The 24850-nt window shown below is 34.1% G+C and overlaps 1 protein-coding gene across 1 annotated transcript; it reads right to left on the bottom strand.

The window, feature by feature from the left end:
- Positions 1 to 5396: 5396 nt before the first annotated feature.
- On the bottom strand, positions 5397 to 23618 carry LOC150105867 (uncharacterized). The gene is made up of 2 exons (XM_090393635.1): positions 22750 to 23618; positions 5397 to 5837 (listed from the first exon to the last, which is right to left on the bottom strand). The coding sequence occupies exons 1-2, from the start codon at positions 23569 to 23571 to the stop codon at positions 5577 to 5579; spliced, it is 1083 nt and encodes a 360-aa protein (XP_090249761.1). The 5' UTR covers positions 23572 to 23618; the 3' UTR covers positions 5397 to 5576.
- Positions 23619 to 24850: the final 1232 nt, after the last annotated feature.

Raw genomic sequence — 24850 nt, 5'->3', positions numbered from 1 at the left:
TGAAAAGGAAATAATTGATTTCGTACAAAATTTTTATGTCAACTTATGGCTTCGACGGTGCTGAATCTGAAGAGTTGGATTGTGTTGATTTGCAAAGATGCGCCTTGGGAATTTTTGTATTTTGGCGATACCAAAACAAGAAGTTCGATGTGGATAAGTCTTGGGCCAGGATGCATTTCCTTCGTTAATACGAAGAAATACCTCCGTCACTAAATTTGAATATCAAAAATTAAGCACTCTACGTTAATGTTTTGGCAAAGTGCTCTTTCTATTTGAACAACACACACACACACATTGAAAAAAAAAAATCTTGTATTATTGAGCCATCCCATAACCATATTTAATCCATGTGATAAAATTTATAATTTTAAAGTAATTTCACGAGAAATTCACTCCAGTTTTCCTGTAAGTGTCTGGAGTTTTGCGGTTGATATCTGCTTCCATACATAATTCATCACACACCATCCTACTTGATTCTATAAGTATTGTCATTTCGAATTGAGCAGTTCATTAAATCTACTATTTTAATGCTCAGTCAAGCTATAATAGACTATGCGATGTGATTCAGAACGCGCGAGTGACTTTTCCATTTGTACTTGTATCGATTAAAATGTGGACGAGTTTCATACTATGAAACTCAGTGCGAAGTTGCACTGAGTGGAAGTTTCCGAGGCACGTACACAAAATGGCGGAGTCCTCACTGCCACCCGCTGGGCGCGTGGTCTATCTGAAGGTCACTGACAAATCTTTATTCCTTTAGCTATCGAATGATATAAGTTTGGTTTCGCTACCTTTAATAATACTTTAGAAATTAATGATTTCTAAAGTCAGTGAAGAAATCCAATGATTTCTACACTCGACTTTTCGCCCCGTATCCCCTAGTACTATTCTGACTTTAAAGACGTGTTCACGTCAAAAAAAAATAAAATAAATAACAGTCAGCGAATGCAGTCTACGAGTGTATTCGTATGATTGCACTCGTATTCACAGCCATAAGAGACAATTGAGATTGATCCACCATAAACATCACTGCATCATTAGAAGAAATTCAGGGAATCCTAACAACGATGTTGTAAATCCATAGCCCATTAGTACTATGATTGGTCTAATGATTGGATAATCCAGAAACCTTACTCTAGAATCCAAACATAGTATGTTTTATAAGGGACTGCGACTTCGACCATGCCGATTGAAGATATGTGGTTAAATACTAACAATAAAAAAGAAACGCAATCTAGAAATATATTTCTGTATCCTAACAATATTGACATTATGAAGAAAACCCTACAGCAAGGTAGTCCCATCAATTCCGGAATTTTATTTCCGTTAACGTCTGCAATTAAATGATGATCAAGATAACTCAAAAACAGTACTTTACCGAAGGAATTTATAAAAGACATCACAAAAAAGTTTGATCTTGAGACTGACAATGTTTTTGCTGCTAAGAATTTATTTGTTCTTAAAATATGTGTATAAGCACTAATCATATTCTGTGCCTTCTATTTGGACTCACCCTTCTGTTCCTCTGACTTTTATATTGTATTCAATTGGAAGTTGATTGCTCTCTATGTTTCTGAAATTCCATCGCTAAACATATGAAGTAACACCTATTGTTGTTTCTTTAATTCCCTCTAAAATAATGGCAAAAATCAAATAAAACCCGCGAACGATTTGAGTGTTTGTGTGCAAGGATTCGTATAATTTGTTAATATGGCTGCATGATTGAACGGTGTTTGCTTGATTAAAATGAGGGGATATATTCGTGGAATCCTAATAAAATGGAGGTCATCAACAAGATTTTGATTTTCATATACTGGCCTGGTTCCCAATGTACAGTATCTCCGCTCGTCAGCCAAAAGGTTGGAATTTTGAAAATACCCTTACATGGTTGTCTTTAGAGAAGAAGTTTAAATAAAGCCTCAGCACAACCTTCGTTAAATTCCTTGATGGCAATGATGAGTCACTTTCTGGACTCGATACATTTTTGACAGCATTCGATGAACCAGATTTCAGTAAAGTATGTTTGTTTGGATATTGCCAGGAATAAGACATGTGCAAAAGCATGACATAACGAATTCAATTATATGTTTCGCATTTTGAGAAAGTCTGTCATAAAATTTTAGGCGTGCCAACAATATCAGCTACAGTATATGATGTTTTGTTACAAAGCGCCTTTAAAAATTTAAGTGGAATTTTATTTTTCATATTTTCAAAAAAAAAAAAAAAATGGTTACTTTCCCAAAACTCCTTCAATCTTTATGGGTGTAATTGACGGCAAGCATCTCATAATACCTAGAAGGCAACTCTCAGTTGTTGAGTTAATTTGGTTGAAAGAAATTAAAGAAACTGTTACGCAGGATGCCCGTATTATGTTTTGGCTAATTTTTTTAATTTTACAACGGTGAACATCCGAGTTTCTGGAATGAAAAAAATCCCTGCGACTAACCCCCGTTTAGTTGAAAAGTACTTATAAAGGCTCTTTGTGTTCTGTATGGTAAGTGAATCCACGTCCTTCGAACCAAGGCCCAATGTCTTGATGTCTTGTCGACAGTGCTACGAAGGTTATAACCGTTTGGAGACTTTCCAATCAGTGAAAAGTAATGCCAATGACTAACACAATTAATAAATGTGATGAAGAACATATTACGCGTATTCGCATCCACAAGCTGAAAGAGTTAGACCTGCCCTTCTTTACATTACTTCTTAATCAGAACACCGAGAACGAATACACCAAAGCGAAATCGGCGAATTTGGTCATCATCGTCATGAAGTATGGGTTATCATTTCCGTCCATCTATTATAGTGTTTATGAGCATTTAATAAATGAAATTTTATTTTCGATTCATTGAAAATTGTTAAATAATAGCCGTATTTGAGGATATCCAGGAATTCGATGTTCAAAGTAGAGAATTTCATCTATAAACGTTGTGCAGTGGTTCCTATCCCACATAATTCAAAAAGCTCAAGAATAAGATAATTGCAGTGGAGTTCTCATAGTTTCCCCTTAACTTGAGAACCGGTCGAAAAAAAGTTTAGTAAAGTTCCTTAAGTCGGCGACTAGAATTGAACTTACGAAGCCCTTTCAGGTGATCTAACGCCGTGGACGGCACACACCATTATAATTTACTAAACAACCACTTTCTGTGTTATTTGTATTTAATCCAGCTATCACAAAATCGCTATGATATTGAAGAGTAAGCTAATTTCCTTTTTTTAAAACTAACATTGTTATTAAGCATTAATAAAAATCAAATAATAAATTGCCAAGGGCAATTTATTATTTGATTTTTAAATAATTTTATTAATTTCGTTTTGGTTATTCTCTTCTTTGTATACTGTAGAATGAGAAATATTCTTCCAAATTCATCTGTTGTATTTACAGGTTTTGTTCCGCCTGATATCTACTGAAGGATTTAAAGAGATGCTGTAGTACTGAACCTGTGTTCTGTCATATCGTTTGGATTATTTTTTTTTCATGTACGTAAATCGATATTATTATTTATAATCGCTGTTGATGTCTCTCCAGAAGACAAACCTAACATCAATCTTTGAATTAATTTTTGATTTTTAGAAAATCCAGATAACTGATTTATGAACGAAATTCCCAATTCAAATTCATCATTGTTTTTGTTCGTGTCCATCTTTTAGTGAAACCTTCATAATATGATGCATTTGGTTTTATTCGAACTAAAAGATATGTCATTCTCTCTCTAGTTCCTAGTGTTTTGGTCTTCGTCATCAAATATTAAAAATTATCTGTCGATTCTGACTTGTAAGTATAGTAAAATATATTAATATTTTTGATGTTGATTAATCTTGAGTGAAATTGATAACACTATTATTCTGATGAACTACAGAACGTAATTCAACTTCTTCTAGTAAAAGTTGACAAATATGCATTTCTGATCATACAAGAAAAATTTCAGTATTACTTGATGTTATTTTACCATTTCCATCTGAAGAATCATCTTGTTTGGGTATTTGTATTTCTGTATAGATATAACCACTAGAATAGAAACACATTATAATTTACATATTTTATATTAAATTCATGAGGTGTTGATGCCACAACCACTTAATGAGACACCTCTATGCAGATGTACGTAAACGGCGCTGTATATCTTCAAAAATTGGATTCATTCATCCATTTTGTTAAGATTCCAGACAAATGAGCAGGAGTAGAACTGAATAAAGTACTACTGGTATTATCATTTTGTTCTATTCATGTAATTTTATCACAATCGATATCTACATCGTTTACTCTTCTAGACTTCCAGTATACTTATATTTTTGGTTCAAATCATAATAGAAAATCATAGTGAAATCATTGATCAAGTGCACGATATAGTATTGGATGACCAGCGAGTTAAAATGCGTGAAATTGCAGAGACTATAGGCATTAACGCGTAGGATATATTTTACATGAAGAATTGCATATGAAAAAGCTTTGCGCAAGATGGGTGCCGCGCTTGCTCACAGGAGATCAAAAACGCACTCGCATGAAAATCTCTGAACAGCGTTTGCAGCGTTTTAACAAGAATAAAACTGATCTGCTCCATCAGCAAGTAAGATCATGGCATCGGTGTTTTGGGATGCTAAACGCATTTTGTTTATTAATTATCTTCTAAAGGATAAAGGAATATTATTCCGATCTTTTAACCAGACTAGATGAAAACATTCGTGAGAAAAGACCCGGTTTGCAGGAGAAAAAATCATCTTTCATCAGGACAATGCACCTGTCCACAAAGGTGTTTTGGCAATGGGAAAATTAAGGGATCTTCACTATGAATTGTTGGAATATCCACCTTATTCTCCATATTTGGCTCTGTATGACTTCTATCTCTTCCCAAAACTAAACTTCTTTCTCGCTGGTGAGCATTTTTCTTCAAATCAAGAGGTGATTGCAGCTGCAGAGGGGTATTTTGCAAATCTTACAGAAAACCAGTACAGAGACGGGATAATGGCGGTGGAACATCGCTGGAATAAGTGCATTAGTCTTAAGGAAGATTATGTTGAAAAATAAAAATAATTTTGAAATTATAAATTCGTTTTTTTTTTATTGTTATTGTTAGGCCGAGAACTTTTCAGACCACCCTCGTATTATGTTTACCATATTGTATTTAATACCGTGTTATTCTTATACTTCTAAATTAATAACAGCGCATTAGGAAATGACGCCAAGTGGCGTCAAGACGAGCATTTGTTAATAAATAATGAATAGTCGTATTTTTCCATAAATAAATTTTAAGGAAATATTTAAACGCTTTTGTTTAGCAATGACAACATGTACATCGCATTGACTTATCCTTTTTTTTTCTTTTTCTGTTGCAAAATTGTGTTAACCACAACACAGTTTTTAATGTTCACATGAGGAAGTAAATAACTATCACACAATAAAAGGTATTGGAACTTTTTATTATCTCATCTTTTTCACGATAAACAGTAGAACCTTCTTACAGTAACTGCAGGCATTGATTAAAACTTTTTTGTTTTATTTTATTAATTAAAAATTTATGGGATAAAGCATGTGCTTTTCCTTTTTTATTATTATTTATTATGATTATTATTTATTTTTTTTATGCTTTCTTCCAGAATCCTTCATAAACCCAAATCTGAGTCGGAATATTTTCAAATACGGTGAGAATTTCGCCAAATTTGCGGCAACGTGTTTCTGCCTCTTTATATCTTGTATTGCTCTTATAAGGCATTTTAAATACTACTTTTTCTCCGCCTCCTTCTTCCGGAAGCATACCCTTCATATCAGTGAGATCTTGACGGTCGATGTTGCTGTCCAAGTAGAACAAGAGGGCGTTTCTTCTCATCTTGTTAGTAATTTCCTGGAAAGAAAATCGCATAAAAATAAATCGACAGTTAAGAACTAAATATTTAATAAATTTATAATTCTGAGACTAAATCTTTGCTGAGAATCAAAATTTAAACTAACATTGGTAAAGTTAGATCTTCTAATTCATTCAGGTTTATTTAACTGTCATAAGAAAGATTATTTTTTTCTTGCAATTGGTACTGGGAAGGTTTCATTGAAACTGTTATAAAGAAAGACTCTCAACCTGTTCTAAATTGTATACCTTTAAGTGCATGGAGAGTGAACCGGCGTATTGATGAGATAGCCAATGATGTGGAGAAAACTTTGGTGTCAGAGCTTCAACATTGCAAGTTTTCCGTCCAACTCGATGAGTCGACATTCGGTAGTTCAAATATTCTCATGACCTAAGTAAGGTATAATAGTCAAATCCTAAATTGCATTCTTGACGAGGTTTTGTTTACCAACTACCTTAAAGCTGATTCAGAAGGTGAGACAATGTTGCGATGCCTAGAAGATTATTTGAAGAAACTTAATGTTCCCCTCGAAAATATTACTGCGGTAGCTATCGACGGTGCACCAGCAATGGCTTTGCTGGACGTTACAGAGAATTTGCATCTTACTCAAGAAAAAGGTTCCCGATGTACGTACTGTGCATTACACAGAAACCATCTTGTAGTCAAGAATCTAAGTGGCGAATTGCATGCTGCCTGAAAAGTGTGTGTGTCAGTGAATACAATTAAAACACATCCTCTGAATTCGCGACTGTTTACAATGTTGTGTGAAGAAAATTTAACCAACTTCTTTTGCACACGAAATGGTTGTCAAAAGGTGATTCCTTGCAAAGACTTGTTGACTTGTATGACTCCACTGTCGAGTTTCTTACGGATATGGACTAATCATTTATGTAACGAGTTAAAACGTGTAAAACTCATCTTTTCTATTTGGCAGACCTATATTCAAAATTTTACGAAATACAGAAACGTATGCAAGGAAAGATGTTACAATTACTCAGTCCCGAAGGATCCTAATATGTTCACAATCTAAAATAGGCCTGTATAAATGTTCATTGGCACGTAAAGATTACAGGTATATTTTAAACTTACGGCAACTGAAGATGGAGAAGAGAGAAATTTTTCAAACTGTGACCTAGAGATATACATAAATCACCTAAAAAAATTAAAGGAAGACTTTAAAGTCTGTTTCGAGGACTTGGAGAAAAGTGTAATCGAGGATAATCTTTATAGGCGTGATAATAATCGAACAGTATATATGTGACATTTTTTTTCTTTTTCCTTAGGTATTGGAGTTCTTGTTGAACACACGTAGAAGTCTTCGACTTCTGAGTCATCGATGAGAGTGGATGATTCTCTAAACACACAAAACCCTCTCATTGTTCTAAGACAGTGCTTCCCAAACTTCTGGATGTCAGGGCCCCGTTTGGAAAAATGTAAATATTTCACGGCCCCTCGAAAAAAATTCGTAATATAGACGTATTATTATAATATTTATTGTATTTATATTCAATACAAAATATACACAGCGATTATTGCAAAAATCAAATGCAAATGTTAATTTTTTAGCATCTTACATACACATTTGGCATGGCACATTATCTCATATTTTTATATAGATAGATATATTGTTATTGCACATTTGCCGTACAAGCACAAGAAACGTAAAACGATTAGTAATAAAGAAAGAATTAAAAGCATAAAAGAAGTTTAATAACAATTTAATGCGATGGATGTGTTTCAATACTGCTACGCCAATATCAGGTGAAATATTTGAAACTGCAATTCTTAAATTTCCGCTTTGAAATGAAACTTCTATGAATAAGCATATGTTTACTAATATTCATTAAGCGCCGAAATACACAGGAAGCAAAATTTGTGAACCCGCACCAATGTGTGATTTTTTTCCATTAAAATATAAAAAAATAACAAAAAAGAAATAATGAAGAATAAAAATTAAATACGTTTCTTTTAAGATAAAAATAATCTGCTTAGTCTTAAAACATTTTCAATTTGTTTTCACTATTTCAAGCCCCACACACCCCTCAACAAAACCTACTTTCCCCAAGGGGCTGCGGCCCACAGTTTGGGAAGCGCTGTTCTAAGGAACACGACCCTCTAACACCTTGTATAATAAATGTCACTAAGTAAATAAATATCAATCATTACCCCGAAGGACAATAATGTTATTTTTAAAAAAAAGTGGTTCCCTCAAATAGTCTCATCGTTGAAAGATTCCTTAACATGACTGGACTGTTACATCAGATGATTTGAAAATAGAAAATTCAGGCATTGAATTTAACTTACAAGATGAGCTCGTTGATATGTGTGCGGATCTCGAAGCTAAATCTTTAATATAAAAAAATGTAATATTTTATATTTTTTCCGACACTTGACAACGCTTATTGTTAACCAGCTTGCCAAAATTTGGACTCAAAGATTGTGAGCATACGACCTCCATTATGGCAGAAAGATTGATCGGATAGTCTTGATCTGTGGGCTGTTTTGTTACCTTTCATACATGAGAATAATTGTTCACATAAATAGGTGCTTCCAAAATAATAGAATATTTGCTGCAAACTTTTTTATTTCCCGATATTTTTGACCTAAATAACTGTATATTTTTGGAACACCAACTTCTTGGTATTTCGCTTTTAGAATGGAATCATTCTGGAAATCAATAAGTGCCATTTGAATACAAATAGGAGCTTTTTTCGAAATTAAAGGAAAAAGGATCTGTAGAAAGCGATAAAACTTCTTCTTACTCCTTAAAATCTTTAAATCGCCTCTCAAATTCTCCTTTAATCTTTTCTATCCTGGGACAATATTGAGAAAAGGTAAAAATGTTCGACTGTTCATACATAGGAAAGTAATTGAGAATATTCTCTTTTAAATGATTTTGAAGCAAAACTAATTTACATCTAAAACTTGCCATTGTATCATACATGTAACTGATCTTTCCCTTGAATTCTGACATTTAAATCATTCAAATGTCCTGTAATATCAACTAAGAATGCTGGATCTTGTATCCATGTCTGATCATTAAGAAATGCAACATCGTGATTTTTCATTTCTAGGAACAATTTGATCACCTCTAAAAAATAAAAACAAAATAAAAAAAACTTTTATGAGAAGATATCCAACGAATCAATGTGTAATAAGGTAGTCCTCCAAATTCAATCTCCAAGTCTTTAAGAAATTGTGCAAACTGGCGGTGATTGAGGCCTCTGGGTCGAATGAAGTTCACAATATTTGTCACAGGCTTGAGTAAGCTGCTCATTTCCAATACTTTGATGCACAGGACCTGCTGATGAATAATGCTGTAGAAAGATTGCAGTTTTGTAATGTCTGGATACATTTCCTTTAACTTTGCTGCAAGTCTTGATACAAAACCTTTATTTTTGCCCGCCATTGCTGGAGCACCATCGGTTGTGGCAGCTACGAGCCTGTTCAAAGGAAGTTAGTATTTTTCCAAAATGCTCCACACGGAGTCATAAATGTCTTACCCTGTAGTGGTTCCATGGATGGGAATCATTTCCAAGAAATCTTCAGTAATATTCATATTGGCGTCGCAAGCCCGAAGAAACAGAGCAACTTGAACCACGTCGTGAATATCGAAACTTTCTTCAAGTGCAATTGAAAAGCACTGTAAGTTTGCGGATATTTCTTGCAACTGGTCACGCAGTTGAAAGAAGCGTCACTAAAAGACCCATCACCAAAGAACCATCACTAAAAGGTTTGGAATGTTTTGCCCAGTGGCGAATTCTCCATGCTTGCTATGCTTGCTGCGCAAGCTCATTAATTGAGAAAGAAATAATATTTATTTGTTAATAAATACATGCATTTATAAGCATTCCATTTAGGCTTTTATTTTTGTAGACAGAAGAAGTCTCAAGCTTGCGCGGCAATAATTGAGCTTTGCGTTGTGTATCGAAGGCTGATGCTTGCTCGTCTAGTCAAAGTTACCTTGGCTTACTCGGTTGTTGGAGCTTCCAGGTCCTCGCAGCAGCTCTGTGATTTCATGTGCGCGCATAGCTATTTCATCGCCTCATTCTGTTGCTTAAACACAGGCCATACGCAGTCAACATAGCTCTAGCCAGCGAGCTTCAGCCAGCCGTTACAAGTGTGCGTGTTGCTTGGGAAAATTAAGTGACAACCAACTTTTTATGACGAACGATGTTATTGATCAGTTCATAAAGAAGCACAGTAGGGTAGAATTTGTATTCAAGTAGCTAAATTGAAAAAGATAGAATATCATTTGTAAAATAAATGTTGTATTTGTATGATGAAATATACATAAATTTCTAAATATATAGTTTTAAATGGTCCGTAATTCATTATTCCGCTAATCAGACTTCACTCACACCTCTTATTATACTCTGAACGAAAGGAAAAGTCAAAACCTTCACCTTCGTTCAGATTTATCACGGTTTATCAATTCCGGAGCCAGTATTAATATATCAAGAGAAAAATAACCAATTGTAATTTATCAGTTACGTTAATATTTAAGAAAGTTTTACCTAATGCATCATATTGAAAATAATTAAGTGTTTTGTGAAGTTTAAACTATGTAAGTGCTATTACAATGTTGAAGGCAAAGGACAATCCGATTATACAGCAATGGCCTGAAGTCATACACGTGCACCTAATAGAACGCGCACGCGGATGTCCTCCGAAGAAAACGCTAGGGGAGAGATTGGCGCTAGGTGTTAAAAGGAGTGACGCGCCTTGAGGAAAGGGAGAAATCAGGATGACGTAGACAAGAAACATAGGGCGTGCGTTTCAAAAAAAAAAAAAAAAAAAAAGCGCTGCGGCGCCAGCTCGTGGCTTTTTTCTCGTTCCCTGTACTGGAGTGGTCATCGGCGGAGAAGTCCATCGTGAGGTCATCGCAGCAAGCGGCAGTGTCCATGGGCAGTTCTAGGCTATGGAATGACCTGACACGGTAAAGTTCCAGATCACGCCGGAGATCGAAGACCTCATGCCCAGCCGATTGATGAGAGAGCGAGCGGGGAGCCAGAATTGCTTCCTCCGACAGCGATGTGTCGTGTCCGATTTCAACTGATTTGTAGAAACGCCGAGGTAAATCTGGAAATTGAAGGTGCTGTAGGGATACTCATGAAGGCCTAGTGCGTCCCCAACTACGGGTAATGGAGACTCTTGTTTGTTGTGTAAAATTGTGTAGGGGACAATAATTAGATATAGAAAAAAAAATCTTCAACTCAGAACTGAGCCCTCATTGAAAGAACTCTAGGAGTTATGCTGATGAAACTTAGGAACTCTATACTTTAATTGGAATAATAGTGTGAAGATAATTGTGAATTATAGAAAGAATAGCCTTTAATGGTGTCATATATAGATGAGAGTGAGATCTTTGTTAGAATTAATGGTGTGAAATTATGATCTAATATGTTAAAGGAGAGTTAGCAATCATAAGTGAAACTACTCACTTCCCAATATTATCAAGATTAATTTTATGTCAGTAAAAATTTCTTATAACATGTATTATGTCTATTCAGTGAATTAAATGTTAATTTCTTTTGAAATGAATACGAAGACTTGCCTGATTTCCATTTTACTGAACCGTTCATAAAAGTTCGAACCAAGGCGAGAGGTAAGAATAACAAACATTGAATAGGGGGCTACGACTGCGAGATAAATCCTAACAGTGAGATTAATTGAGAATACTCTGCTAAGTGTTTAAGAATTAAGACAGTGTTCTGATCTAGACTTTGCTTCCATGAAGAAATATTCATCAAGTACATTTTAGGGTGGCGCAGTATAAATATAAATGTTCCCTAAAATTAAAAAAGGAACCAGAACCAGAGTTGAAACAAAGGAATTGGCGCCAATTAACGACATTTCCTTTGTCTTCATAGTCCACGTGCACATCGCGTAAAAATGCTCATGGGCCTAGATTGATAGTAATGACATGACTCACTGATGTTAGATTAAGGAATTACTAAGGGGAGCAAGTCAGAACAGAAGATATATATACGAATACAAATATTAAATAAAAATAGGAACCCCAATTTAACACTCCCACTCCCTGAATGATGACAAGAGCAAGCGTGAATTTCGAGACCAGCATTCGCCCCTGGTTTTGCCAATAAATAGCTGATTTCATAACTGGCTCTCACTGCTGATTGATTGTCTTTCATAATTTCTGAAAATATTTGTTGTTGACTTTGAAGTGAATCCTTCATACTTTTTAATTTTTTTCTCTTAGTTTACCCTCAAAGCGTGAATATTGTTCTTTGTGAATTTTATCGTAGTGCCTTTTTATATTATATTCTTTGGCGCCTCTAATTGTTTCGTTACAAATAATGCACACAATTTTGTCCTTTGTTTCAGTGCAGAAGTCATTCAATTCCTATTTTTCTTGAAATTTTTTCCCCTCATCAGCAATTTTCTTTTTCTTGTTGTCTTAGAAAGCGACTTTGCCTGGGTGAATAAATATATTATTAATAACAATTTTTATAAACATGTTTGCATAAAAACGCACGAAACTGTAGACCAGTGCACGATACTATTGCAAATAAAAAAAAATAATAATAAAGAGGGATTCTCTCACTGCTAGGTAATCGTATTTGGCGCACTGACATCTGCTTCAAAGATCACTGATTGACTGTAGCAGGCAATTATAAATTTACTCACTGCCTGGATTCACATCAGTGCCAGGTTATGAGTTTATGAATTATAAACTCATAACCTGTATTCACATTGAATTCTAGTGGCTACCAGCATTCATATGACGCGTATTCTGCTCGTCATATGAATAGCTGGTAACCAATAGAATTCAATTTTTTCAGCAGTACCAGCAGCGTCCTATAAATTAACAATGAAAGCACAAATATAGCTTACGATTGATTAGGATCGAATCTAACATTGAAATCGCGATGTAAATTTTAATAATTGCAATTATATTATAGCAGGTCGTTGCATCCGTATTGTAACTATAACTATTCGTATGAAAACGAATAAATCGATACCGTATTCAACCCCATTTCCATAATATCTGAAACTACCATAACAACATCACTATATATGTCTTTTTTAACAAGTTTACGAATTTTATTGCAGCTTTGGGTTTGAGTTAGTGGACGCACTCACACATCTACCTAAAAACAATAGTTTTTAGTTAGATACTGTGTTTACTGGTGCAACATATGGTTTTGCTTGAGTCTAAACAGCATGGTTAATGTGGGAAGGCACATGTGATTCATTAGTTAGTGCCGTTTTTATCCCAGTTGTCTCTAATTGCACTAAAGAAATATATTACGCATGTTGAGGAATATATTAGAGAGACAGCAAATGTCTCTGTACTTTATTCAGTGGTACAATAATCACCATCATCATGCGTTTCAAGGATTTAGGGCTAGCATGGCCTGTTCCTACCTTAGAAGTCATCGTTTAAGAGAGCATCCTAGTTTTCTTTTTCCTAATGGCTTGTACTTGAAGGCTTGTTTTAGTAATCTTTCTGTTTTCATTCTTTGAACGTGTTCCATCCATTTATGTTTATATTTTTTAATTTTTTCTATTACTGGTTCGTGGTTTAATTCCTTCATAATTTCTTCGTTTCTTTTGCGATCAAATAGGGTATACTTTGCAGTTTTTCTCATAAACTTCATTTCTGCTGTTGTTAATCTTTGTTTGTCTTTTTGTTTTATTGTCCAGATTTCACTTCCATACATTAAGACTAGTAGGGCTAATGTATTATATATTTATAGTCTGGTTTGTTTTTGAACTAGGTTTGGTTTAAATATAGAGTTAATTACACCTGATATAAACGTAAAAATTTGCAATTTTTACGTTTATATCTTTTTCATTTTCATATGTGATCATACATCCTAGGTAGTTGAATGAATTCACCTGTTCTAAGATCTTGTTATCTATTACTATTTTAGTTCTTACTGGATCTTGTCCTTTAAAGGCCATAGTTTTTGATTTTTCTGTTGATATTATCATATCATAATCTTTGGCTATCTCATTTAGATCTAAAATAGCTTTCTGTAAGTTATCTTCAGAATTTGTAATTATTATTTGGTCGTCGGCAAAGAGGAGCGTGTTTGAGTTCACTGTAGGTGAAAGTTTAATTCCTTGATGTAAATTTTTATTCCATTTTATTATTATTTCATTTAAGTAGATATTAAAAAGAATTACTGAGAGGGGACATCCCTGTCGTACCCCTTGGTTTATCTCTCTCGTATATGATAGCTCGTGATTTAACTTATTTGTATTTGATTATTTTCATATATACTTGGATAGCTTTTAGGATATTATTTGGTATTTGTCTTTCTTTTAATATGTTAAATAATATGTTTCTTTAAACTTTGTCAAATGCTTTTTCAAAATCAATAAATGCAATATGTGTTTCTAAATTGTATTCTCTTTTTTCTATGTTATTAATTTTAGGCAAAAGGCCGGGTCTATACATGATCGTCCTTTTCTAAATCCATTCTCTACTTTTAAAATAAAGTTTTCGGAATATTTCATTAGTTTGCTATATATTTTGCAACATGAATTTAGTATACTGATACCTCTATAGTTTTTAGGGTCATCTCTATTACCTTTTTTAAAGATAGTAATCACAATTGCTTTTTTCCATTCTATTAGGGGGGATACCAGTTGAGTAAATTTTATTTAAAAATAATAAGAGTCTTTCTTTGAATCTTGTTCCTGCGTATTTATATAGTTCTGAACCTAACTTATCTTCTCCAGGTGATCTTCCGTTTCTTATTTCTTTCAGGTTGATTTCTAATTCTTCTTTTGTTATTTCCTTTTCATTTTCGTTAATTGTTTGCCAGTTGTCTCTTTTAAAATATTTGTCTGTCCACAGACAAATATTTTAAAAGTTCTGTGTAGTAATTTAGAAATTCTTTTAATATCAATTCAGTGTTTAATTTTATGTTTTCTTTGGTATCTGCATTTAAGTGTTTCAACATTTTCTATTCATTGGGTCTTATTTTATATAAATCATATTCTAAATTAGAAACAAATTTGTTCCATGATTCTCTATGTCTTCTTCTGACTTCTCTTTTAGCTATGGCTCTTATTCTTTTATATTCTATTTCATCTTCTAATCTTTTACTGCTTAACCATTTGTGATAGGCTTCTTTTTTCTTTGTGATTATTTCTTTGATTGTATCATCCCAGATCTTCAGTTTTTTCCTTTCATTGAATTTTCTGGTCTTTCCTGAGCTTTCATTTGCTGCTGCATTTAGTATCGTTTTTATATTCAGCCATTCTATTTTTCTTTCTTCATTTTGTTTTATTTTATCAAGATATTGGTTAATTCTTTGTTCACATAGCCATTGTACATTTGTGTCATTCAATAGTCTAGTTTTATAAACAACTGTTTCAAATTTTCTTTCTGTTCTTGTTACTTGTAGCCATTTAGGTGGTAATCTTAATTTTATTTTAACAAGGAAGTGATCGCTGATTATTTCATATCCTCTGTGAACTCTAACATCTAGTGAAAATTTTGATGTCTTTTCATTTAATATAAAATAATCTAATTTTGATGTCTGGCTGCCCAAGAATATTTATGTATGTCTTTATGTTTATAGAAGGAATTCATTATTTTTAGGTTATTATAAACTACAAAGTCAATCAATTTTTTACCATTTCTGTTTAGAGTGTGTTCTCCATGTATTCCTATATTATTATTAATTTTCGTGTTTCCAATTCTTGCAATTACATCTCCTGCTAACATTACGTAATCATTTTTATTTATTTTATTATAAATATTTTGTAGCTGATTATAAAAATCAATATTATCCTGTTCTCTTCCTTCTTCTGGGGCATATAAACCAATTATTGTTAAATGGCCTCTATCTATTTTTATTCTAGCTTCTATTATTGTTTCATTCCATAATTTATAATGTTTTAACTGTTTTGAAAGGGAGTTATGAATCCAAATCATGACTCCTATTTGTACTCTTTGGTCTCTGTCGACTCCACTGTATATCACATTAAAATTTTCAGTTCTCATAGTTCCTTTTAATTTCTTTTCTGTTTCAGTGATTACTGCTATTTTAAAATTTCCTTCATTTAATAATTGGTCTAATTCTATTTCTTTATATGCTATTCCTCTTACATTCCAGTTTGCTATGTGTATTATATTTTTTTGTTTCCATTTTTGTTTTACCTTTTCCATTCCGGGGGTCGTTTTCCGTAGAGTCAATCCGATTATCTTTTTCTGTCAGCTTACAAATAGAATTAAGTAGAATGGTACAATAATACTACTTGTTTTACTTTCATCTGTAGTATAGTGGCAGTTGGCGAAGGCATGTGGTTTACCACAGGGAGTGAGTTATCGTTCGTCCCGACGTGAAAATGGTTAAACTTTTCATGTACAATGCAAATCATCTAATTTCTTTTTTCGTAAAGTAAAATCAGGGAAGCGAGGGCAAGTTCTATTCGAGTAAATACGGTATTTCTGTTTTATTATGAAAAGCAACCATTCTCTTTTTTTAACCTTTCGTTGAGGCATCGTGGGTCGCCAGATATTGCTTTGTGGGCCGCCACTTTGACACCCCTGCTTTAAACATTTCTTATCGAGAAGCAGTGATGAAGGAATTATTATTTTTTAAGTTGAGAAATTTATTATTGATAACATTTAACATGATGGGGTCGATGAGGTCGATATATATATATTTAACATGATGGGGTCGATATATATACCTCAAGGACTTACTCTAGTGAGTACGGGCATGGCGAACCCGAGGCACCTGAAGCTGGACCACGCCTTACTTCATGTAATATATACCTGTTATATTATCTGTAGACTGGTCCCTACTCTTCCTTTCCCTCTGTATTTCTTTTCACCTTACTCCTTCCCCCCAATGCTATTCGAGTATTCGAGGGCTAGTGGTGATTCTGTCCTATTTACCTATTTTTTTATCTCATGCACCTGCCCACCCCCAGTTAAAAATGATGAAGACAAATCAGAAGACTATACCGCATCGGTCGTCGCGCTGGTTACCAAGGACCGCACTGGATGTTAGGCTTCCTGGACAACCAGTAACAAATGGGCTACAGGAGCATGATCCACAGAGCTCGAAAGTATTTACTAGGAAAAAGTGGAGCATGGCTGAAAATAGACAAGTCATGCAGTGCTTCTACAGTTCAAACCCATCAGTTAGGGGATTTCAAAAACGAATGTTCCAACTTTGGCTTGAACGGCACCCAAATTCGGAAATTTCATTCGAAAGGCTGATGCAGCAATGCAGCTTCATCATCAAGATATTTAGTGAACTTGAGCTGGAAGCACTGAAACCTCAAGCTGTAAAAGGAGACCGTACTGACCCTGAAGTAACCAAGAATATGAATGAAGCAGAATCAGATTCCAACGTGTGCTGAAAATTTTGAAAATATACAAATAGTTGAAAGGACGCTATCAGATAAGGAACAAGAACTCGCACGAAAAATTATCGAGCAAATGAACAGCAACCAGGAACGAGTTAGGCTTCCGGTATTGAGACAAGTACCTCAACAAAAACTGAAGGAACTCCTACAAGAGGCCAATAAAGCTGCAAGGGATATTCCTACTGGAACTATTGAGCAAACGAATCAACTTATGTACTCAATAGCCTACGTCGTAATATCTGAATTAGGATATAAGAGTAGTGAACCCAAAAGCAGTAAGGCTCAGGAACCAAAATGGAAGCATCGACTGGAGAATAAAATTCTTAAACTCAGAGCAGACATGAGCAATTTGAAAAACTTTAAGGAAAAGAAGCTGAAAAACACAAAAATCCGAAATAACCTCATAAAGAGATATAATACTGGAACACGGCCTATTGACGAAGTATTAGAGGAAGTGAAGCAAAAAATAGTTGCCGTTGCAGCTAAAATAAGAAGATACAGTGCACGCATTGAACAGTACAAGCAAAATTCGATGTTTCGCGCAAATCAGCACCAGTTTTACAATAAAATTGATTGCTGCAGGAATGATAACTTGAAAGAAAATATAAATATAAATACCAGAGACAAAGAAAATACACTAAAGTTTTGGAAAAACCTATGGGACAACCCTAAGAGGCACAATAACAAGGCAAAATGGATTAAACAAATTACGAATGAAGGTCAAGAACGAAAAATGGACCAACTGAAAATAACAACTGAAATGGTTCAAAAGCAAGCAAAAAAAATAAAAAATTGGTCAACACCCGGGAAGGATGAATTACATGGCTACTGGTTGAAATATCTAACAGGCTTACATAAAAGACTTGCTAACCAATTTTATGACGTTTTAGAAGGAAAATGCAAAGAAGAGTGGCTCACAGCAGGGAAAACGTTTTTGACCATAAAGGATAAAGAAAAAGATCCAAACCCAGAAAACTTCCGACCAATAACCTGCCTGCCAACAACTTTTAAGCTACTCACAGGCATACTAGCTGATAAAATATAAGGCTATCTTAAAGCAAATTCTCTTCTCCCAATTGAACAAAAAGGTAACAGCAAAAATTCAAGAGGCAGAAAAGACCAATTGCTGATTGATAAAATGACTCTTAAAAATTGCAAACGTAGAAAAACCAACCTGCATATGGCTTCGATAGATTATAAAAAAGCGTTTGATTCGGTGCCTCATAGTTGGATTTTAAAATGCATAGAACTATTTGGTAGTATCGAAAACGTGCAAACATTTTTGCAATCCAGCATGAAAAACTGGAAAACAACGTTGGTTATAAATAGAGAAGAAATTGGAGAGGTAAACATAAAAAAGGGGCATCTTTCAAGTAGACTCATTATCTCCTCTATTGTTTATATTGTCATTGATCCCCTTAACTAGAATTTTAAATAAAACTGCTCATGGTTATCAAACTGCGCAAAAGAGTGCAAAGATATCTCACCTTTTATACATGGACGATCTGAAGTTATATGCAAAATCAGAGGATGAACTCAGATCGTTGCTAAACACTGTGCACATATTCAGTCAATATATATCAATGGATTTGGGCTTAGACAATGTGCAATTGCTGGAATAACAAGAGGAAAGTTTGAAGATCTGAACGAAATCGAGCTGCTCAATGGTGAAATAATCCAAGCAATAAAATTCGAAGACAGCTACATATATTTGGGAATTTTAGAAGTATCACAAATTCTGCACAATAAGATCAAAGAAAGAACTAGAGCAGAATACATAAGACGATTAAGAAAACTCCTTAAATCAATGCTTAATGCTGGAAATTTGATAAAAGCAATTAATACCTGGGCCATACCTGTTCTGAGATATTCAGCAGGCATTGTTGAATGGACCTAGCTAGAGATAGAAGATTTAGATCGAAAAACTCGAAAATTAATGACAATGCACCATGCCCTCAATCCTCGCAGTGACATTGATAGGCTATATCTATCACGCAAAAAAGGAGGTAGAGGATTATTACAAGTGAAGCAAGTTATTGAAGAAGAAAAACGAAATTTAAATGATTATCTGCAGCAAACAACGGAAAATTTTCTAATTGAGGTAAGGAAAGAGGGTTTATTTAAACCCATGGAGACAAAATTGGAATACAAAACCAACCAAGTAAAAATGAGAACCGAAAGATGGAAAAATAAGGCATTGCATGGAAAATGCCTTCACAGCATAGAGGACAGCGCTGACAGCAACTTGGCCTGGCAATGGTTGAGAAATGGAGCACTAAAGAAAGAAACAGAATCGGTAATTTTTGCAGCACAAGAACAGGCCATTAAAACCAACGTTATGAAGGCAAAAATACAAAAAATTCAAGAAGACAGTAAATGTAGATTGTGCAAAGAAAAGGAAGAAACAGTAGACCACATTATAAGTGGATGCAGCAAAATCGCACAAATTGAGTACCATAAAAGGCATGATAATGTAGCTAAGATAATCCACTGGCATTTATGTAAAAAGTATGGGTTTGAAGTATCTAAAGACTATTGGAAGCATAAAGTTCACCAGAAAGTGGTTGAGAATGAAAAAGCTAAAATACTCTGGGATTTCAAAATCCAGACTGACAGAAGCTTGGAATGTAAAACACCCGATATCACAGTGGTTGAAAAAAGTGAAAACAAGGGTGTTACATTTATCGAAATATCAGTACCAGGAGATAGTCGGATTGACATCAAAGAAAATGAAAAAATTACAAAATATCGCGATTTGCAAATCGATGTTCAACGAATCTGGCAAAAGAAAACAAAAGTTGTTCCTATAATAATAGGTGCTTTAGGCGCTATCCCTAAAACATTGAAAAAACATCTAGAAGCACTCGAGTTAGATGGATTAAAAATTGGGCAGCTGCAAAAGGCCGCTTTGTTCGGCACAGCTTTCATTTTCAGAAAGTATTTCCACAACGCATAGGCCCTTGGGTAGGGCCCGAATTAGTGGAATATAACCAGCCTTTTCTTAAGACTGAGGAAGCAAATCAAGCTTGGTTGAATATTATATATATATATATATATATATATATATATATATATATATATATATATATTATATATATATATATATATATATATATATATTGCAACAATTGTAATCTCTTAAGTTTGTAGTCTGCTCAGAATACGTATGATGTAATTGCTATTTTAAAATGTTTTAACATAATGATTTATAGATTAGTATTTTTATGTGTGTCGGAGCAATGTCTTTTAATCGATATAATAATAATTTTTATTATTATTTTTCTTCTCTATAAAAATTCATTATGTAAGTTGGCGAGTACATTCCTTTTTGATATACATGTTTGTTTGTGCGGCATTTCTGCTGAAGCATCTACTGTATGCAGCAAAAATATATAAATAGAATAAATACTATAAGTATCTCTGGATCAAGGACGGTAAACTCTTAATGAGAAAAGATGAGCCGTCGTATATAAAAACTGCGTTTGAAAATTGTATAATTTGCAATGATAGAACAAAATTAGGAAGATTTTTATATTTCAATAATGAGTCTATTCTGAAAAATTGCATTTAAAAATGAGAAGTATAAGAGACAAAATTGAACATCTAGAACTAATATTAAATAGCCTAGATATTTTCATACTAACAGAAATATGGATAAAGAAGCATGAAGCTAGCCTATACTATTTAGAAGGGTTTAAAAATACTATTACTGTAGGGTCTGGGGAATTAATGCTCTTTGTTCGAAGGCTTTTAACTATTAAACACATTAGCAGTACCAAAATGAAAACAGCCGAGAATGTCAACATTTACTTAGAGCACTACAGTTACTACATAATGACTATTTATAGATCTCACTCTTATACGCCTTATGACTTTACACAAGACCTGGATACCGTACTACAGGGTTTGTTCCGCGAGAAGTTCTGGAATTTGTTATTTTAGTTTTCTAAGCATTTTTCATGAATAAATATCTGCAAGCCGATTACAACAATGGGCGGCATGTTCTCAAAACTGAACGAAATAACATCTGCATTGCAAATGTTAGTGACCAATCAGCAAGGAAGTATAAAGAAAATTTTTCCACTGCAATTGAAGATCAATGTAGTCTGTATCCGGTTCTCAAATCTATTACTACTGAATCCTTTCTTCGCAAGTTCGTATTGCAGTGTGTAAGTGCTTGTTCTGAAACCGGAGTGCCGTGATTTTTTTAAAAGTAATAAGAATACAGAGTTAAAATCTAATATGAATAAGAGACAAGCCACTTTGTTTAATTTTGGTATTAAAAAATCCCTTATTGAAGGTGTTTATGACGGAGGAGATAGTGAGTCATCCACCTCAAGCCTCGAGGATGTACAAAAGGAGGGGAAAACTACCAGCACACAGGAGAAAAAGTCTGCATTCACTCGTATGTACTTATAATAATATTATAAATATATTTGGTGATCAGAATGGGATATGTCAATTAAAATCAGCACAAATTAATTTAATGATGTTTGCCCGAAGAAACTACGACATACTACAAGATATCATTAGTCCAGTGATTGATAACTAATTTAAATGCAATTTATATTTGTCAACATGCCGCACCCTATACACAAGTGTACTAATACTCTTTATGATTATGCCATAATTAATTATTAATACTTATGTTAATGTATGAAGTTTAAAAACTTTTGGAAAGTATTTACGAGTAAATTTGTTTGTACCGGGCCCTCGGAAAAAAAGAAATCAGCTAACGCCTTCTTATTCCCGTATATAGGGAGTAGGCGATGCGGCTCTTAAAAAAATAATTCTTCTTACTCTTTAAACTAATTTTATAATTAATATCTGATTTATTTCGAACTGTTTATTTTTTGTTACTGAACATTTTATCAAATCATTCTTATTACAATTGCTTTTACATTATTTGATACGGTTTAATACTTTTTTTTACAAGTTTACTTTTGAGTGTTGCAGTCTTTTTTTTTTGCTATTTTGCATTATTCATTTACTTTTATATTATTCGACATTTCTTATTTATAATCTTATTGTTTTTCATACTAAAGTTACCTTTACAACACAATTCTATTTGTTTTTATTATAGCTCTGACAAATATTGGAATTTGAATATTATTGAAAAAATACCCATGGATTCTTGTTTAAAGACAGGAACTTTAACACAAGGAGGAGCAAGTATTTCTGCTGACACGTCTATTCGTATGATTGGAGAAGATATGGAATTGCAAACTGCGGTTTCTTCAAAAGCTAATATTAAAGAACAAGAGTGTGGACTGGTACTCCTGAGATAATCTGAAAGGAGGATATTAGCATTCGAGAGGAAGTCCTATAGAAAGATCTTGAGAATAAGCTATAGTGAGAACCTAAATCTACTGTTTGCAGCATAACTAACTGTAAAAAAAAAAAAAAAGAAACTGGCCAACATAATCATTGCAAGTATCGAAGAAAAAAGTTCTTTCCTTAATTTTGTTTCTCTTTCTTTTAGTAAACTTATTTTAGCATCGCCAAATACCTATTTATGTTACAATTAGGAAAAAAAAAAAAACTTACCCGGATAATTGCCGAAGTTCGGTATTTTCTTCTTACTACTGCAGGCCATGGTTCTACGAGCAAAATAATGTTTGTTGTTTCATCTAATCCTTCAAGAATAGACGCGGTATCTTCCTCTTGATGCAAAGAACTCACACCTTCCTCATCTGCTGAAGGAGAGGGATCCCTTGATGGTCCTAGATTCCTTATAAAATCGATGGGTGGGAAAGTAACGGTTACGTTGTTCTGACCCAATATCGCCTGCACTTCTTCTCTTAAAGAGACGATATTTTCCCAATTAGGCACATCGGTGACCACTTTGATGTCAAAAACGATGTTTTCTAAACGTAAGCGTCTCGTAAGGTTGTCATATAATTTTAGTGCTACTAAGAAGCCCAATACTTCACATCCGCAGCCTGATCCCACTGCGTAAATGTTGAGGCTTAAGTTTTCCTTCGCTTCTTCAAGACACGTTCGGAGAGCAGATCGAACATTCGTGTCTAATGCTTTCATGGTGGAGTCGTACACTGCACCAAAGATGATCGGGGTAAAGTGTAGCAAGTACGCAGCACGTCTTTCAACATCTTGTCTTGTTACCAACGGCAGCACCGGTGCAAGATTTGAATCAGCTTTAACAACCCCCACTCTGTTTATTTTGCTTCTTTGCACCTTTTGGAAATCATTGATATTCTTTACCTCTTTGTTCAGATTGTTCAATGTATTTTCAGTGATTTCAATTTCTTCTAACACAGCATTTACTAATCTTCTCACGCTTTGTAATATGGTTATCCCCGTCTCTACTGGAATTTGCCTTTCCTTTGCCTTTGTATTAGCTGCAGCCATGCTTCACAGGACTAATGTAGCAATGAAACCTGGCAACAGTCCAAACGTCTGACTCCAAAGGACCTAGAAACGACGGCCGTCGATATTTATGCAGGTTGTATTGCGAAACAGGTCAAGTAACTGATAAGTAAGGCAGTAGTAAACCACGTGATCTTGAACGTAGTAGTGTATCGTATCACGAGTCAGACGCTTCAGGATTTTTTTTCTTTATTATTTTTTTTTTTTGGTAATTGGACGCTATCACAGTTAAATACGTCATGCAATCTTCAAGACATGTCGTATGAAACTAAGCTGTTCCATTTATAGAGAAGGGTAGGATAGCGTTTTTCCTATGCGTCAAATTATAATGACATGATTTACGAACATTATTTAAAAAAAAAAAATCGTGATCAATCGATTTGAATGAAATAAAAATGACGATATAAGCCCTGATTTCTGAATATGAAAAGGAAATAATTGATTTCGTACAACATTTTTACGTCAACTTATAGCTTCGACGGTTTGCTGAATCTCAAGAGTTGGATCGTGTTGATTGCAAGGGTGGCCTTGGGAACTTTTGGATTTTGGCGATTCCAAAATAAAAATTTCGATGGGGGGATAAGTCTTGGGCCAGGATGAATTGTTGTTCTTTAATACGAAGAAACACACACACACAAATTTTGACAAAGCACTAGTAAACCTGAGAAATGCACACACACACACACACAAATCTTGTATTCTTGAGCCATGCAATAACCATACCATATTTAGTCCACGTGATAAATTTTTTTCGTAATTCTGGGAAGGCCATTTCACGAGAAATTCACTCCAGTTTTCCTGTAAATGTCTATTGTTCTGCTGGTGATATCTGCTTCCATACGTAATTTATCACACACTATCCTAGTTGATTTCATATGTTTAATCAACTTTACATTGCGATTTCGAATTGAGCAGTTCATTAAATCCACTATTTTAATACTCAGTCAAACTATAATAGACTATGCGATGTTATTCAGAACGAGCGAGTGACTTTTCCATTCGTGGTAATATCGATAAAGAAACGAACCAGTTTCATACCACGAAAAACATTAACATAATCACAAATTCAAAATCATATATCGTAGTGCCAAAAAACAATGGAAATTCGTTAACAACAAACTGGGCAAAAACATCCGAGAACCAACACTTTCAAGACTTAGTAAAGTGGACAGCAATCATATAGATTTAAACAGTGAAAGAAAGTTAGCATGCAGATTTAATAATTACTTCGTAACCACCAATGAAAAACTTGTAAATAGTC

Source organism: Typopeltis vanoorti, chromosome 6 (assembly GCF_054136105.1).
Source record: "Typopeltis vanoorti isolate ZY-2024b chromosome 6, IOZ_Tvanoo_1.0, whole genome shotgun sequence".
NCBI classification, from domain to species: domain Eukaryota; kingdom Metazoa; phylum Arthropoda; class Arachnida; order Uropygi; family Thelyphonidae; genus Typopeltis; species Typopeltis vanoorti.
Note: the sequence above shows the minus strand (reverse complement) of the source record. Positions and strands in the feature narration are given on the sequence as shown.